The sequence below is a fragment of the Musca domestica genome, unplaced genomic scaffold, assembly GCF_030504385.1.
Source record: "Musca domestica strain aabys unplaced genomic scaffold, Musca_domestica.polishedcontigs.V.1.1 186, whole genome shotgun sequence".
Taxonomy (NCBI): domain Eukaryota; kingdom Metazoa; phylum Arthropoda; class Insecta; order Diptera; family Muscidae; genus Musca; species Musca domestica.
The window spans coordinates 854,344-872,692 of record NW_026712242.1 but is presented as its reverse complement, the minus strand read 5'-3'; the positions used below and the strand labels follow the sequence as shown (position 1 = coordinate 872,692).

General features: G+C 33.6%; 1 protein-coding gene across 10 annotated transcripts in view; it reads left to right on the top strand.

Moving 5' to 3' along the window:
* The first annotated feature begins 665 nt into the window (after positions 1-665).
* Positions 666-18,349, top strand: part of LOC101901309 (sodium/hydrogen exchanger 7) — a 32,001-nt gene continuing 14,317 nt past the window's right edge. For 3 of the 10 annotated variants that reach the window (XR_009341973.1, XM_059121068.1, XM_059121067.1), the window contains exons 1-14: positions 675-1,252; positions 3,534-3,658; positions 3,733-3,921; positions 3,975-4,264; positions 4,320-4,461; positions 7,961-8,269; positions 8,344-8,455; positions 8,515-8,668; positions 8,735-8,786; positions 9,024-9,056; positions 11,031-11,137; positions 11,218-11,326; positions 11,738-11,863; positions 12,646-12,749. Coding sequence is in view for 9 of the 10 variants with exons in the window: in XM_059121068.1 (XP_058977051.1) it covers positions 964-1,252; positions 3,534-3,658; positions 3,733-3,921; positions 3,975-4,264; positions 4,320-4,461; positions 7,961-8,269; positions 8,344-8,455; positions 8,515-8,668; positions 8,735-8,786; positions 9,024-9,056; positions 11,031-11,137; positions 11,218-11,326; positions 11,738-11,863; positions 12,646-12,714 (2,106 nt within the window). In the remaining variant the exon portion in view is untranslated. Of the gene's footprint in view, positions 1,253-3,533; positions 3,659-3,732; positions 3,922-3,974; positions 4,265-4,319; positions 4,462-7,960; positions 8,270-8,343; positions 8,456-8,514; positions 8,669-8,734; positions 8,787-9,023; positions 9,057-11,030; positions 11,138-11,217; positions 11,327-11,737; positions 11,864-12,645; positions 12,750-18,349 lie in introns of all 10 variants that reach the window. The other 7 variants (XM_059121071.1, XM_059121066.1, XM_020036582.2 and 4 more) reach the window with 7 other exon arrangements.

Sequence of the window (18,349 nt, the reverse complement as noted above, 5' to 3'; positions counted from 1 at the left end):
CCTCGTTTCTGATTGGTTGAAACAAATTTGCCGCAACCTTTTAATGTCATGGCGAATCTATGTTTTTCGCCTTAGATGCCAATTTTGACATTTGAGGGGACCACAAAAGTTGCTTTGTTGTAGCAATTCGCCGATGCGGTTACCTGTTAGATCTACCTTGGTATATTGGGTAGAACTATGAACTCATCGCTAAATATTGAAAGCAATTATTAACAACCATGAATAAGGAAAACGTAAGTTAAGAAGAAAAATAAATAATTTGTTATCGTTTATTCAGGTTTATTCACGATTGAAACTATTTTCCTACTAATTTGAATGGCAAATCTGGTTTTATTCTTCTATGCGGTCTAATTAAACCATTGATTTTGAAAATGCTTTGTTTTTATTTCTTATGCCATGTTTACGTTAGAACTTTTTGTAGGGTTAACCTACTTTGAGAGGATTTATTTGACGTAAAAGTAATGGATATGACAATTTAAATCCAAATCCAGTGGGTTAACCCTCATATATATAAACGTACTGTTACATCAATAAATAAAGGCAAATGACTGAAGGAAAACGAGCTCTCTTAGAAACAAATCAGGCGGTAGATCTGTAATACCTTTTTATTGTACATTCGTCTGCAACTGATTCCCCGATTGTCAAATTAATTTGAATTAGATTTGGCAACTCCAGTGCATATGGAGTGTATTTGTTGTAAAGAACGAACCGTAAACAACAGGGAAAAATTTTTGCTCTGCATAATAAGTAATTAATTAAGTAAAAAATACTTATTAGAACTAATCCAACACACATAATCAAGAGAATGAAATGAAAATCTGAATAAGCAGTGGATCGTATATTTATTGAATCTCGTGTTATGTTGCGGCATATTTAACTACAAAGGATAAGGCTTTGAATTTTATAAAAAAAACTACGGTCGAGGGTTATTTTTGCGTGTTGCGAAAGGTAGGGGCGACTTCAATGGTGTTTCCCTGGCAGTCACGAAATAATGCTATTAATCCCGGCACTACGAGCCGATTGCTGGTGGCTAAGGCATTTCTTATTGGGACATTTGCCTTTGGAACTAGATGTTGTGATGCAACAGCCACAGATATTGCTCTCGATGCCAAGGCTACATTGACGCATAGGATTGACAGTTTAAATCTTTTGGTCTACACCTTCCTGCTTACCTTGACGGTCTTAACGATATGGTTGTTTAAGCACCATCGAGTTTCCTGGCTCCATGAGACGGGCCTCGCTGTGATATATGGTATGTAATGATTGCTATAGTATGTAGTAGGGTTTAAATGCAAAAAAAAAAAAAAAAAAAAAAAAATGACGACATTACATGCATATGATCCCTTTATTTTGCATTGTCAGCATTTTTTATTTTTTAGTATGCAATTGGCGACCATAGCTATAAGCCTGATTTAATTTCGCAACAGAAAGTTTTTTTTTTTTTAAACTATTTCCTATTGTTACAGAATATAGAAAGAATATGGAACAACTCTAGTTTAGTAAAAACTCTTAGATTTTTTCGAAAATTTTTCCAGAGGTAGGTATTTTTACCCTGATCCCGGGAAACTATTTTTTTCTTGGGGGACGGACCCGGGACACCAGATTTTTGACCCGAAAGTCCGGGATCAAGACCCCGCCTGGACCTGGATCCACTTACCCGATATAGACAATATGGGTATCGATTGAAATATGGAAATACCTATCCAACAAGTGGTCACATGAAGGTAAGTAAGTTGTCATGGTTCGGAAGTTATAGTATATATATCGATTTTTTGGACCCGGATTTTTTATGAAACCCCAAAAAATTCAAAAAAGGGCCCATTATGGGGGTCATCAAAATTGTTTCCAAATTATAGCTGACACTCTGACCTTTCCAAAATGCTACAATTTGTGCTAATACCTTTTTCGGTTCCAGAGATATGGGTCTTTCCATCCGCATAACGCGATTCTAACCAGTTCATTAAAATGATGTTTTCAATAAAAAAAAGTGTTTATTTCGCGTAGCAGTCGTCGGAATAACAAAAGTTTTCTAAATTTGGAACTTTTTGTAAATAGCCGGCCTTCGGCCGGGGCTTGAGATTTTCACCTATGGGTATGTCCGACACCGGCTAACGCGAACAAAAGGTTCATAATTTCGGCACTTTTTGTAAATAGCCGGCCTTCGGCCGGGGCTTGAGATTTTCTCCTCTGGGTATGTCCTACACCGGCTAACGCGAACCAAAGATTTCTGAATTTCATGCTTACGCAAAATATACCTTTTTTTATTGAAAACATAGTTTTAATGAAGTGGTTAGAATCGGGTTATACGGATGGAAAGACCCATATCTCAGGACTCAGTAAAGTTATTAGCACAAATTGTAGCATTTTGGAAAGGTAGAAGTGTCAGCTATAATTTGGCATCAATTTTGTTGCCCCCATAATGGACCCTTTTTTGACTTTTTGGGGGTTTTATAAAAAATCCGGGTCCAAAAAATCGATAACTTCCGAACCGTAACATCTTACCCCATCATGTGACGGATAGGTATTTTCATAAGCTTTCCAACGATACCCATATTGTCTATATCGGGTAAGTGGATCCGGGTCTAGTCGGGGTCTTGAACCCGGACTTTCGGGTCAAAAATCTGGGGCCCCAGGTCCGTCCTCCAAGAAAAAAATAGTTTCCCGTGATCATGGTTAAAATACCTACCACTGAAAAAAATTTCGAAAAAATTGAAGAGTTTTTACTAAACTAGAGTTAAGCGAAGAATATTTGTGTACACATTTCGGAAATGTACCATCTGTTTACTGTTAATATGGACTGCTACAACTGTGCCATAGAAATAAAAAAGCTATGGCCATATCTTAACTAATGGTGGCATCGAAAATAATCAGTTGATTGATTGTTTTATGATGAACACTCGACAACATATCTACTAGGAACTAAATACCCATGTTTGCGGATATGAATGTATGCGGATATTGTTGTAGAAAATTTCCAGTTTTTCTATAGAATAAAAAAATTAATAAATACAAACTACTATATTTTTGCAACTACCTGATAGTCTTTCAAAATGTAGCTATCCGACTTATTGTGTTTTAGGGTTGACATGCGTTAAAATGTTGAGGAAGAATCTTTAAATTTTAAAAGTAATATATATTCTAAGTTATTAGCTTTAGTGTTGCAATATATTTGTTACATTACTATAAGATTTTATTTAAAGGATTCCGTCAAATACAGGGATATAAATTGCTTGACAAGTTTGACATCTGTTAGATTACAATTTAGTGGAATATATATTCTATTACTTTATTATCATAATTTTAATAAAAGTCTCTATGGGCCGATTCGAAGCTTATAGCTATTTTATATATCAATTCGATATAATTAACATATTTTCATTTTTGAATTGGTTATTATGTTTGTTGTTGGTTATTATGTTCACTTTAGTTCTTTATTATTTTTGTTAACAGAAGTTTTGGCTAGGTGCCTTTTAAAATTCGTTCTATAAATTTCTACAAATAAAAATTATAATTTAATATTTTTGCACATGCAGGACTAATTGTTGGTGCGGCAATTCGATATTCCGGTTCATCAACACCCTTAGTGCACTTGGAAGTAGAGCCGGAATCTAATTCAACATTCAACCAAACATTGCCACCTGATACGCTATGGCTAAAAGTAAATTCAATACAAAATAAAAATCTGACGTACAGAAACATTTTATATATTCTCCAATCTTCTTTTTTTATTAGTTTCCGGGGAAATTAACTCCAAACGGCAGTGATGCAGTTGAAGACAAAACATATGCCTACACTTTTCGTAGTCAAGTTTACGATGTAGTCGAGAACGAAATTGATTTAAAAGCTACATTTGATCCTGAAATATTTTTTAATATTATTTTACCACCAATAATATTTCATGCTGGGTACAGCCTAAAAAAGGTAAACTAATAAACTTTTAAGTAGATGAATTCATTTTAAAATATCTTTTATAGAAATATTTTTTCCGCAATTTGGGCGCAATTTTAACATTCGCCATACTGGGTACTACATTATCGGCGTTCCTAATCGGTGCTCTTATGTACGGTTTTGTGAAACTGATGCCAACATACTTGAGTAGCAGTTTCACATTTCTGGACACGCTGTATTTCGGAGCGTTGATATCACCAACAGATCCACTAACAATTCTGGCGATTTTTCACGATTTAAACGTTGATGTGAACTTGTATGCTTTGGTGTTTGGTGAATCTGTTTTAAATGATGCTGTAGCAATTGTTTTGAGTGGGTATGTAGTTAGTAAACATCTATTTTACATGCTACTAATGACAATTCACTTTTAGTGCGATACAAAATTATGGAGAACATTACTCTAGTACTGGAGAGTTTGAAACATATGCCTTTTTCCGAGCGCTAAGCGACTTTTTTGGTATATTTATGCTGTCGTTACTGATCGGCGCTCTAATGGGCTGTTTTACAGCATTGATATCCTTTTTAAACAAATTTCCATCTATGTTTGCGACAAAATTGCCCTTTACTATTGGCTACAATGCAAGCTAGTGTCGTACACACATAATATAATAATAATTGCATTGGGTCACAATTAGCACATGCAATGTAGTTGTTGGAAAATATGCTACGACAGGCGTTAAAATAGCTCTTTCAGCTTTTGTATTTTAGGACTATCGTAAAAACTATATTGCGCCTTAAGCATAGCCCCTAAAAAATAGAGACGAAAGTCAACTTCGTACGTGCAACTTTACTATTGAACAGGAAGGGGAATAAAAACTAAAAATTTGCAAGGTTTGCTTATGTTACGAACGATGTATCATATAATTATGTGGAATACTGCACTAACAATTGTATCTACATTTTTTGGAGCTGGGCAATTACATTAAAAAGTTATTAAGCTCAGAGATTAGCTGCGTAGTTCTTTTTGACAAACTAATCAGTTATAAATTAACATAAAGCTAAAAATTCAATTCATAGGTTTTGCCGAATTCATTTGTCAGCTCACTAGATAACAGGCTATTTATTCGTGTTTGTGTCCATTGCTATTGTACGGAGCGCATACGAAGTAGATTTCCGTTTGTAAATCATCGACACAATTTTTGCAACCCCTTAAGGCAAATATATACTTGATCTGCTTAAAATTTTAGCACCAAAATTGAAATATGGGCAGTCGAAGTGCGCTGGTGCCCCGATTAAAATGGGAAAATTCCACATTTTATATATACTTTGGGAAATACTTCCTCATTTTGCAATGTGTTTCTATTCGTAGTTGTTGCAGATGGTGGGTGAACTCCGAGAATGGCATTCATCCTGCAATTGCTAATGGCATCTGTGTATGAATGGCACTCAGACCTGCCTGATAGGCTTCTTGATCTAGAGGCTCTCTTATAGCGATGGACCTCCCTCTTTAGATCATGTATGTCCTTCCTGACACGCCTGGGTGGGGGATGATGACTCCCACGATAAGATCCAAGCAGGTACTGCAAAGAAAGCATATTGTTATGGGAGGGTCTTTCGCCTCCTCATGTAGATGGTCCTCTGGTGCCATGAGGTGGTACCTTGTCGCAGTTCTCAGGGCAGCATTCTGGTAGATCTGGATGTGCTTCCACTGCGTAGCAGTAGTATTCGCAGATCACACTGGAGGCGCATAGCTGGCCACAGACCGACCTATCGCGTTATAAGAGGTCAACAAGGTTTCCTTGTCCGCACCCCAAGTGCTGATAGATAGCGCCTTAAGGACCTTGTTCCTACTTTTCATCTTGTCGCAGATAGCTGTGGCTTGCGCGGACGACTTGAACATGCTGTCGAATGTGACCCTAGGATCTTGGAGTAGTTCGTGATCGGTATTAAATTTCCCTCGATCACATTCAGCTGTATTCTTATCTCCGCAGACCATTTGGTAAAGAGTATGCGGCAAGCTCCTCAATGTAGAGGTTCAACCTTTCACATATGTCATCAACCACTGGGTCCGATACCATGATCGTACAATCATTGGCATACGTTACCATCTCTATCCCGTATGGAGGGCGAGGAATTCCAGAAAGGTTAAACAGTTTAGGAGATATCACCCCACCGTGCGGAACTCTTTGTTTCACTCTACGAACTTCAGAATTCTTGTTCCGGAATTCCACGTACGACTGGCGTCCACACATATAGGTGAATATCCAACGTTTCTCTATACATATCAAACAGTGTGGCATGATTGAAGTATATAGGTGGCTTCGAGAGGTTGAGAATTTTCGTCAGGTACTTAACTCCAGTTGTTTTTTCATTACCATTGAGATTCCGTCTGGGCGCAACGCTTGGGATGACTTAGCTTTCCGAATGACATTTGCAACATCAGCTATCTTAAACAGTGTCGGTCGCTCCTCGGCGGAAAGAGATCTGATGTAACGTAGAACTTTCGCTTCGCCCTGTCGCTCTCGGGTTGCTCGATAAATTTTTGGAATGCCACAATTCATGGTGGGCATAAAAATCCTCTAGTACCAGGCGTTTATTGCGTACCAAGAACGAGCCAATATCTGGCAAATAACGCGGTTCACAGCGGGATATACACAACAACCGCCTTTACCTCCGCAGTACCACATTTGACTGCTACCCCCATACATTCCATGTATGTGTCACTAGAGACTAGCTCAAGCGAGATAGATCTGTACTGAACAGAATGGTGTAACGGGAACGCTAATCCCCCACCTCCACTTCTGGTGCGATCCTTCTTCAAAACGATGTAATCATAAAAGCGTTTCCTTCTCCGCTAATATTCCTCCGATTCATTAATTCCAATATTGTATCTATTTTGCCTGGAAGTCCGTTGCAATTGAATTGCAAGAACGATGCATAACGGTGTTGGAACAGCAACATGTGACGTAAGATTCTGTGGTATTGCTTGCTGTTCGGAAGACTGCGGTGGGGTTCCATACTCCGATGAGGACGCCGTCGCAACATAATCCCTGTAGTCACAAACTACTTACTCCGCAACAATTCTTGAAGTGCATCCATTACATCGCACCGAAATAGATCTGTGGTGGGCGACATTCTGAAAAACCGGGCAGAACCAATGTCTGGGGTTTCCTCAACCCCGGCAGTGTCCAATAAAATCCGGAGCAAGCATTCCGCGATATGCTGGTCCCAACGCAAAAATAGACAGCGGGTTGGCAGCCACTGACCGAAACTGTGATGTCAATCGGGTCAATCCGGTATCGTGGGATTGTTGCTATTCGTTTGCATTGCTCATTGTTAGAAAAACCTTTTTAGTGATTTCTTATCCAGCAATGCTGTAAATTTTTAATGCTATTGTCGTTTAACCAAAATTGTTAAAAAGAGATAATTGCAAATTTCAAAAATAGTTTTGTGCTTTTAGACCAAGAATTTTGAAAATTTGCACTGTAGAATGTATTTGAGCTTACGTACTAAAAGTAAAACGCTTGATTATTAGGTCTAGATATGACAGCTATTTGATCTGTAGTTTCGTTTAAAACCGCTAAGATGTTCAGCAAAAAATTATTTCAGATACAGAATTTATTTATTAAATTAAATTAAATGGTCCTCAAGCTCTTGTAAAGGGGTCGAAAATAGCAGGAAGTGTGAAAATTTGTACCAAAATTGTGGTCAAAACCATCAAATACTAAAAAGAAATTAGTTATTTGTCTACAAATATCAAACTGATGTGTAGACTAAGTTTGTATTTCTCGAAAATACAATTAGAGTTGGCGGCTGTAAATAGTTTTTTTTTTTTCAGAGGAGTTTCCCGACAGCAATATAGCCTCAGTTCAAGATCGTATACGTATAAGTAAACCTATTAAAAATACTGTCATATTTGTGGAAAATTTGGTGATAAGTAACTGAAGAATTGGGAGTCGGAGAAATAACAATAAAATTACGATTTGCAGTTATAAATGCAGTTCAATTTGTTTGTATATAGTTTATACAATTTTTGTATTACCAATGTTTTATTCCTTAACTCATTCAACACTTGACCAAATTTACTCGTGTTCGAGATTTTCCCCTTTTGGAGTCGGCGCTTTTTGTTCTCATGTCGTACAGTACCTTTTTAATAGCAGAGGCATCAGAACTCACCGGCGTGGTTGCCGTCTTGTTCTGTGGAATATGCCAGGCGCATTACACTTTCAACAACTTATCCGAAAATTCCCGAACACGAACTAAGGAAATCTTTGAACTGTTAAACTTTTTGGCAGAGAATTTTATATTTTCCTACATAGGCGTTTCTATGTTCACATTTCCTAAACACCATTTCGATGCCGTTTTTATTATAACTGGATTTGTAAGCATGCCGTCTCGTAATCATGTATTCATATTTAAAACTTATGTTTCATAATTTTTAAACAAATCTTTTAGATATGTGCGGCAATTGGAAGAGCTGTAAATATTTATCCTTTGTCGTGGTTATTGAACTTAAATAGAAAACCAAAAATTTCTTCCAATTTTCAACACATGTTATTCTTTGCCGGTAAGTTACAATTTGTTGTGTCGAAGATCTATGGAATTAATTATTAAATCTTGTTCTAGGGCTACGCGGTGCTATGTCTTTTGCATTGGCTATACGTAACACATTATCAGAGGCTAGACAGACGATGTTGACGGCAACATCTCTAATTGTAATTTTCACAGTTGTGATCCAAGGTGGTGCTGCTAACTTTTTTCTTAACTGGCTTCAAATACCGTATGTCAATCCCAATTCTTCAAATCGAATGTATACGAGTTATTAACGAAACCTTCTTCCTTTTAGAGTGGGAGTGGATGAGGAAATCGAACAGCTGAATAATCATCAAGTTCGCAGTGTGAGTATTTGTTGTTCATGATACTGTTTTTTCTGTTGTTAAATTTTAATTTTAATGTTTTTAACAAAATTTGTATATATTAAGCTGAGCATCCAATATTGCCTTTGTTTTATTAAATTCAGTTTTTTTGTGCTTCCGTTTCTTTTTCAAATTTATCAATATTATCACATTTGCCATTTTTAAACATATTGTATTTTATTCTTCAATATTTTTGGTTAATTTTAATTACTATGAAAGGTCTACAATTCTATGGAAAATACAACAAATATGGTATGTGTAAATAACTATCATTTTTTTCGTTTAAATTAAACATTTCATTCGTAACATTGCAATTTTATTAGGCTGTGATATATTTGATCTTCATAGTCTTACCGTTTTGTATTCGAAGTCGAAAGTATTGAAAGTGGAAAGTTTGTATATTATTTTGATTCATATTATCGATTTTCATAATAATATTTTTGATTTTTCAGTGCATAAAAGATTTTATTTTTTGATTAAAAAATTGTTATCCCAAGGATAAACAAAACAAAGCATTTTTTAAAAATGATTCCTTTAATTTTGATTTACGGAAATAATCTAAGCGCGGCTTTTGTATCTGACGACCAATCACGTTTTATATTTTGATCAAATCGCAATAAGGTTGCATATTTACTAAAGTTTTTTACGTACACAAAATATCTTGTAATCTTTAAACAAATCTATGACTATTCGTGTTAAAAGGTACCATGTTAGGCAAGGCATGTTGTTTTATAATATAGACCCGATAATATTTATTTCTTATGATGTTCATAATTTATCTAATTGATTACACCGTTTGCTTAAACATTCGTATAAGAGATTTAATTTTTATTTTCCAATCTCTCGCATTTGCTTTTTGCAATTCTTACACGGCACCGATTTATTTTATTTATCAAGGCGTTTTAATTGACCGATGCGTCGTCTATATCAGGTTCGTAATTGATTGAAAGATTTATAGGCGCAAAGAGCGATGTCATTTCAGATACATATACACATAGGATTCAAGTGACAATAGATAACATTTTAACTTCTTTTATAAAACTATCTCTTCCAATTTAATCGGAACTTATTAATCCAATTCAAGGCACATTTAGCAGTTGACAAGGTTCGAGATACTTTACTTAAAATATAATTGTAATGTACAAGGTATATTAGATTATATTGTATGGCACGAAGTGTGATTCTCTTAAACTCATAATAATAGGCCTAAATATCAACAGAGTTGAAAAGTCTGAGTTCTTAAATTACCCAAGCTAACCGTAATTGTGAAAAGAGAACTTTTAAGAGTTTTCTGACTTTTGTTTGAAATTGTTATTTTAAACATAGATATTTCATTTAACATTCAGAACTTTTCTTTCGAAATTCGTATCTACTGAATTTATGATTAGAAAAATTATTAACTAATAAACCATTTAATTTAAGACAACCTCAATGGAAATTCAGAAATGTTATTTGAAATTCGGAAGATTTCATCTATAATTCAGGATATCTTTAAACAAATTTTCTGTAGAAATCTTTCAGAGAAAATTATTTATGTGCTTTGCTGATTATTAATGTTGGCATATTTCAAAAATATTTTTTATTTTATTCTAAAAAAATTCTGAATTTTATATGAATATCAAATTCAAATCTAAATTCGGAATAAAAAATGGATAATCAAATTAGATAATTCAAATTAGATATTCTGAAATCAAATTCTGATTTTCAATATCAATATTATGCATTTCAAATAAACTGAATATCAAATGGAATATGATAACTTTTAATTCAAATATCAGATTTAAAAAAAAAGAGTTTATGAGCTCCAACTGTTTTGTTTGTTTGTTTTCTAATTACAGTTGGAAATAGTGTCAATGGTTAAACATTATTTCTTGCTTGAAAACGCTTTATGGAGTACCCTTTAGGGCATTCAATACATTTTTCAATATTAAAAAGTTGTGAGCTGTAAAAATAAATTTTTGTTCATCTTCCATTGTTTTCTTCTGACCCATGCAGCATACAATAATTTACCTTATAGAAAAATCTGTCATATTACGATATTATTTAAATCAGATATCATCGCTCACAGACACATTTGAATGACCAATGGCTTAGACATAAGATAAGTTTTTGCACATTTAATATTTTTGCCTCTATTGAAATCTTTACCCTTGACTCTTCGTATGATATGCTTTTTGTTTGCAAATATTTTATCGTAGTGAGAATAAATAAAATATTTAAAAATAGTCTGAAACTTATTTGCAGGACTGTGGTGATATCGATACAAACCCTGGAAGCAGCAGACGAAATGAAAAAGCCGTACTTGCCAGGTTATGGGGTAGTTTTGATACCAAGTATGTAAAAGTTTCATTGGATCAATTCAATGAATCAATGAATTTTACTAAAATATTAATGCGATCTAATTGAATTTTAGATATATGAAACCACTGTTGACTCACTCGAGGCCTACTTTGTTGGAAACTTTGCCAGTTTGTTGTAATCCCGTAGCTCGCCTTTTAACAACAACTGAGCAATTAACCCAGGTAAATGACAATATTAATTTAATACAGTAATACATAGGCCACACACATAGTTCAAAATTAAGCCATAGATTGTTATGACATTTTTTAGTTATGCTGTAATGTTTCCGAATTACATACTATCAGAGAGGTTTTTAGTTCGCTATTGTTCCTGCCATCTTCCTCGTGATCATTGACCATATCATTATTCGTAGAAATGCAATTTAATTGTAAATGTTACCCGCATACAATCTATTTTTCCTGCCTAAACTATTTGTAATTAAAATAGATTTAATTAACATTTTCATTTTCAATACTCTTCATTTTTATCATTTATATAATACCATCAATTGGTTATATATGACTAATACGAACGTCATTTACATTCTGTAAAATCTCTTCACACTCATTTCAAATCCAAACTTATTACATTAGGATGGTGATTTGCGTCGAACAGATTCGGATTCTGACATTTGCATAGATGATAGCGATTTAAGTCGAAACCGAAGTGGAAGCGGTGGTGGCGGCTCTGGAGACCCGCGACGAAATTCAATCAATCGTGTAAGTATACAGTTTGTGGCAAATAATCGTAGTACCTTTGCTAGTTACAGGAACTGTGATTGTGATTGAACTTTAAATGCAAAGAAAAAAACAACAAAACAAAATTATAAACTTTATACTTCATATGTTTACAATTACATCTAATACTACACCGAACCAGAACTAGTCATTGAACTGTTTGAAACGCGTACCAAAGAATAATTACACACACATGTACTAATGTTATCATTGACTGTATCTATTATCTACAAGTGTTATTATTATATTATTTTTTTTGTTATCTTTACAATTATATATTTTATTAGTATTATGTTATTTAAATTGCTATTTGGTTCTTACAATTTCCTATTTTTAAATTGGTTACAATGTGAAATTTTAAATCCACTGATATACTGTAAATATGTATGTAAATAACTAATTTTCCAAAAAAAAACCTCTACATTTCCTATAACACAGAATATTTGTTGCATGTTGTTGTAATCTGAAACAATAAATTAATAAGACTTATGAAACAAAATAACCATTTGTTTAACTCTTCTTTTTTTCTTCTTTTCCATAACTGTAATTTTGTTCTATGTTCTCGTTCTAACTTGTGGACTTATTTTCTAATTATCGCAAAAAACTAACGAAACATAACAAAAACAAAAATAAAACCAATCTAATATTTGACCCAAAACTACTCTAATCACAATTTTCATCATCATGGCTTGTTATACCAATTACAACTATTAATACACAAATACTATCATACTAATCCAACAACAATAACAACGCTTTTATAGTCTAATGTATTGACTGAAACTAATCAAATAATTGCTGATCTCAGTGTGGTTACAAACAACTTTATGTAAGGCAACATAATCGATTGTAACAAGAAAATATGAAGGTTAGTTTCATTTATTAATAATCTTAAATAAAACATTGACATAATTAGCAAATGGCATTTTAAGGTGGCAATTCTTGTATCCTTTATAAGACCGTAAATGTGTAATTCGCTTGTATGTGTAGAATGCTACACATACAAAACAATGAAAATGCAAACAAGGAAGAAATTTAAGAAAAGTTGGCATCAATGCACTATGGGGCCGATGGCAAGTTTTTGATGCAAAAAAAAAAACATTTTTTGAAGGTAGACATTTGAATAAAAAATTGATGGAATCATGGCTCAATAAAAAAGGTTGCTCAACTTCCAAGAAACAAGGAAAATGCAACTCTGTACCGGAGTCTTATAGTGTCAAATCTATTTTTAAATATTCAACACTTGGTTCTGTCTATTTTACTCTAATTTCATTTTCTATTTTTTTATATTGAAAAGAAGAATGAAATACTGGGGTTTCTCCTTAAAATTGAATTCAAGATAGAGGGACAATGCTGTTTCATCCCGAAATAACACATTTGTTGTCCGACAACGTGGAAAATATGCATTTTTGTTGCATCTAAATTTAAAATAATTTCAAATTATTTTCTTTTTGATTCAAAACAATACACACATATACAAACTGTGTATATGTTTTGACAGAATATGGGCACCAAAAGAAAAAAAATATTTAGGGGGTAGCTTTATTCTACCCATGGTACAATGAAGAGAAGGTAGGTCAACTTTGAAAAAATTGCAAGTATAGAAGTCTACCTGTTTGGCTTGTAATGTCAGAAATAGTATCAAAACCATAACAAAATCAAGCAACTTGTTGCATTTATTTTGAATAAATAATTGAAAACCGCGAAAACTGAATGAAAGGTCAACACTTCTTTTCAAAACCATGTTCTATATATCTCTAAAGGATTATTTCGCTACAAAAACTCTAGATTTTGTCGATGCATACGATGAAATAAACATTTTGAAAACATCCGAATTTGAATGTTTTCTGAACAATGTTTTTGTTATCGAAAAGAAAACACATACATAAACAAATAAAGATGACATTTTAAGCCAAGAAAATAAAAAATTGAAATCATATGGTATCATAGCCTACCTTGATATCATTGTACCATGGTTCTACCTACTGTAGTTGTGCCATGGATGGAATCATGGTAATGATATCAAGGTAGGGCAGAACTACCATATGATTTTAATTTTTTATTTTCTTGGCTTAATATGTCATCTTTATTTGTTTATGTATGTGTTTTCTTTGCAATAACAAAAAATTGTTCAGAAAACATTCAAATTCGGGTGTTTTCACAATGTTTATTTCAACGAATGCATCGACAAAATCTAGAGTTTTTGTAGCGAAATAATCCTTTAGAGATATATAGTACATGATTTTGAAAAGAAGTGTTGACCTTTCATTCAACTATCACGGTTTTCAATTATTTTTTCAAAATAAATGCAACAAGTTGTTTGATTTTTTATTGTTTTGATACTAATTCTGACATTACAAGCCAAACAGGTAGACCTCTATACTTGCAATTTTTTCAAAGTTGACCTACCTTCTCTTCATTGTACCATGGATGGAATTATGTTCATTATACTTTCAAAACCTCGAAAACAGAAATTTACAATCTGACAACAACTCAGGGCCTTATACCGAGCTGTCAAAGATGCCATATTTTCTTTTCACCTTATTTTATTATTGGCGTCAAATATATTGACAAAAGCAAGTAAAAAAGAAGTAAGTTCGGGCGGGCCGAACTTAGAATACCCTCCAACATTTGGAACTGATTTAAAAATGTTCAAAAAATAAAATCCGTTAAAAATTCTGTTAAACATTTAAAAATCCGAAGACGTGGACCTGCATTTCGCCATTAGTCATTGCAATATTAAAATACGAAATAAAGAGGTACCGTTATATCGGGGCTATACGAATTCCTGGACATGCATATTTAATTTTCTGTCACAGGCTGTAGTAACTATTACGAACTTTCAAACTATTTCGCTGAATATTGTACCTAAAATCGTCAAAATACCGAATAAATAGGAAGACCTGGACCTGTATAGACAATTTTCTGGCAAAGACTGTAGTTCCCATTATGAACTCTAAATACGAAATTTGGTGGGGGGTACCATTATGGGGGCTATACGATATCGTGGACCGATATAGTCCATCTTCGAACTTGACCTGCCTGCAGACAAAAGACTGATCTGTGTAAAATGTTAGCTTCCATTCTTTATTCGTTTCGACTCTAGCGTGATTATGACAGACGGACGGACAGGGCTAAATCGTCTTAGAATTTTTCGCAAGGTTTAAAATGCTAACGCTAAATTAGCATTAGCAACGAAAAGTTTCAGCCTTGCCTGCAAAAATTCTTCGAAATATGTTGCCTATCACTGAGCTATGCCAACAAATAGCAACACATTACAAAAAAAATAGTCGAGAGAGCTAATGCTATTTAAAATTGGCAGCCAACATAAAATAGCAGTGAGCGGCTGGCTGCAACAAAATTGAAATCAGCTCTAACATCAGCTCAGCACTGTTATTGCTTGGCAAGTTTTCCAGCCAACAAAAACAAATAGTGTTGTTGTGTTGCTCATAAAAAAGTTCATACTGTATGAAATGCGATAAAAATCGCGTTCTTATACATTTGGTATTTGGTAGTTTTCTGATGTTATTCAATAAATTTTTAAAAAAAGTGGTAAGTTAGATATCGAAAATAAACTTAGGTTAGCTGACCGACAAATACCACTAATATTTCGACTCCAGCACATGGCACAACAGTAGCAAGTGTTCAAAGAAAGAACGTAGCACCAATATCGTCACCAGTAAAAGCCCCTTAAGAAGGCCCAGCAATCAAGGTAGTAGAAGAGAAGAACATAAACAAACTTTGGTTTTTGTGTTGCATTCATTTAGTGCGAATTCAGCATCACAACAACTTATTTTGACATGTAACAGGTAGATGAACCTTGGAGCTATTGCTTATTTGTGTGCTGAATTTTTCAGCTTCATTGCCGGTTTGGCCTAAACAAAATACGTAGCTTATCAAAAACAAGGTAATACATATATATATATATATAATATTATATATATATATATATATATATATCATATATATATATATATATATATATTATAATATATAATATATATATATATATATATAAATATATATGTTATAGTGTCCTGTAATGTACTTTTTGTTTGCTTCCGCGTGTCATTTTAGGTTGAACGTTCGGTATTGGGGCGTATTCGGGAAACAATATACATTTGGTATATATATAGCATTTTCACGATATATATATTTTTATATATATATATATATATATATATATATATATATATATATATATATATATATATATATATATATATATATATATATATATATATATATATATATATATATATATATATCATTTCAATTGCAAAAAATGTTATTTGATCTGAAAATGCTATATATATACGAATCCCGACCTAAATTGACAAAAATTGAACTCGTTTGAAAACAGAAAATTTAAAACTTAAAAATTAAAGTAAAAATTTTTTCTCTCTATAGAGAGACAAATTTAACGTAGCGTACACAAATATTTTCTTTCCCGCCATGATGAAATGTTTTGTACGTCCTTATAACACAAATAAACCCGGTCAATATCTTAGAATTTACCAAAGTATACATGTAGAAAAGTTCGGCCGGGCCGAACTTTTAATACCCTGGAAGGACTTCAAATATTTCAAAAAAACCGTCGAAAAATACCGCTTAAATGAAAACCATTATATAGGAGCTATAGAAAGACAAGCACCTACATAAGTAATTATCTGTCATATGCAGTAGTACCGATTCCAAACTTCAAATACGAAATTTGAAACAATTTCAGTGGTACCGTTATATGTATGCTATACGAAGACGAGCACCTGCATAGACAATTTTTTGTCATAGGTTGTAGTACTCATTACGAACTTCAAAAATGAAATTTGAGACAATTCCAATGAATAATGTCACAAAATTATTTAAACACCGAATATCGGGAGGTACCGCTATTTGTAGGCTATACGAAGAGGTGGGCATGCATCAGAGATGGGCATAATGCACTGTATTTTTAGTGCACTAATAATTTCACTATCACTGTTCATTTAGTGGTAGTGCAATTTTTAATTCCACTACCACTAAAGGGTTAGTGGCAGTGAAAAATAAATTCACTACCATGTTTATGGGGAGCTGTACGAAAACGTGGACCGACATGGCCTATTTACGAACTTAATCTGCCTACTGGCAAGATACAAACGTTCGGACAATTTTAGCATCCTATGTCAATTCGTTCGAAAGATAGCTTTATTACAAGAGACAGACATTGCTAAATCGACTTAGAATTTTACGCTGATCAAGAATGTAGGGTCTAATATGAGAATTTCGATGAGTTACAAACGGAATGACAAGGTTAATATGCCTCCATAGAATGGTGTAGGGACATATATCTTATGATATAAAATGAACATTGTTCCTCTTGCATCCTACCACACCTACGCCGAATAAATGTTGAATCCGATATCTTCATTTGCGATTACAATTTAGAACATCGTTAGTTGTATTGCAAACATTCTACTGGGCGTAGAATGCTTATTTTCCCAATTGTTAATAAAATTGATATTAGATATTACAAAAGTAATATCTAAATATAGGCCACAAACAACAAATAGTCGGTTAAAAATAATCACTTTAAATCGACTCGATTTCTAAATCCGAATTTCAAGTTCTAGTTGTTTAGTCTAGTTTAAAATGGTAAAAAAATGTTAGACACCGAATCTTTGTTTACGTATAAATACACGCTTTTTATATATTCAGCCATATGGCTACAGAGGGTATATATCATTTGATACGGCCAAAACGTGCCTCATCGAAATAACAGTTTTAGACCCTAGGTCTCTTTGCACCAAATCCGTTTCCGGATATTTGGAGTTGATCTAGCGATGTCCATCCGTCCGTCTGTCTGGCTGGCTGGTGCGCACGATAACTCTCGATTTGACACAAACTTGGTACATCGTAATATTCTTTTCAAACTTATAATGAGTTCGGAGATGGTAGAAATTTTCACAAAAAAAAAAAAAAAAAAAATAAATAAAGGAGAAAGGATAATGCAATTTTGCTCCAACTTTGCAAATCCGTCCAAAAATACCGCTCAAAGGAATCCCGTTATATGGGGATTATACGAAGACGTGGTTCTGCATAAGTAAAAAAAAAATTCAGATAATTTCATAAAAAAATCTGCCTTAAATCATCAAAATACCTATCTTTTTACTTCTAGCTGGTCCGGTCCGCGTTGCCGGCCCGTAATTTTAGTCTTCAAAGTATATTTTATTTTTTTATTTTTTATACTTATGTAAGCGACACAATTGTTATTATAAGTAATACCTCCATAGTAATAGATCACACAGATCTGTTTCATATAAGTGGCAAAATTTTCATTAAACATAATGGCTCGAATAAATAGATATAAATACCCATTGCAAAAATGGGTACTCTAGACGCAAATTAGGAAAATCTGCCCAAGACCCTCAAAATAGGTAAAATCAGGAGGTACCTTTATATGGACGCGACTCCAAAGATTGATATTCTATC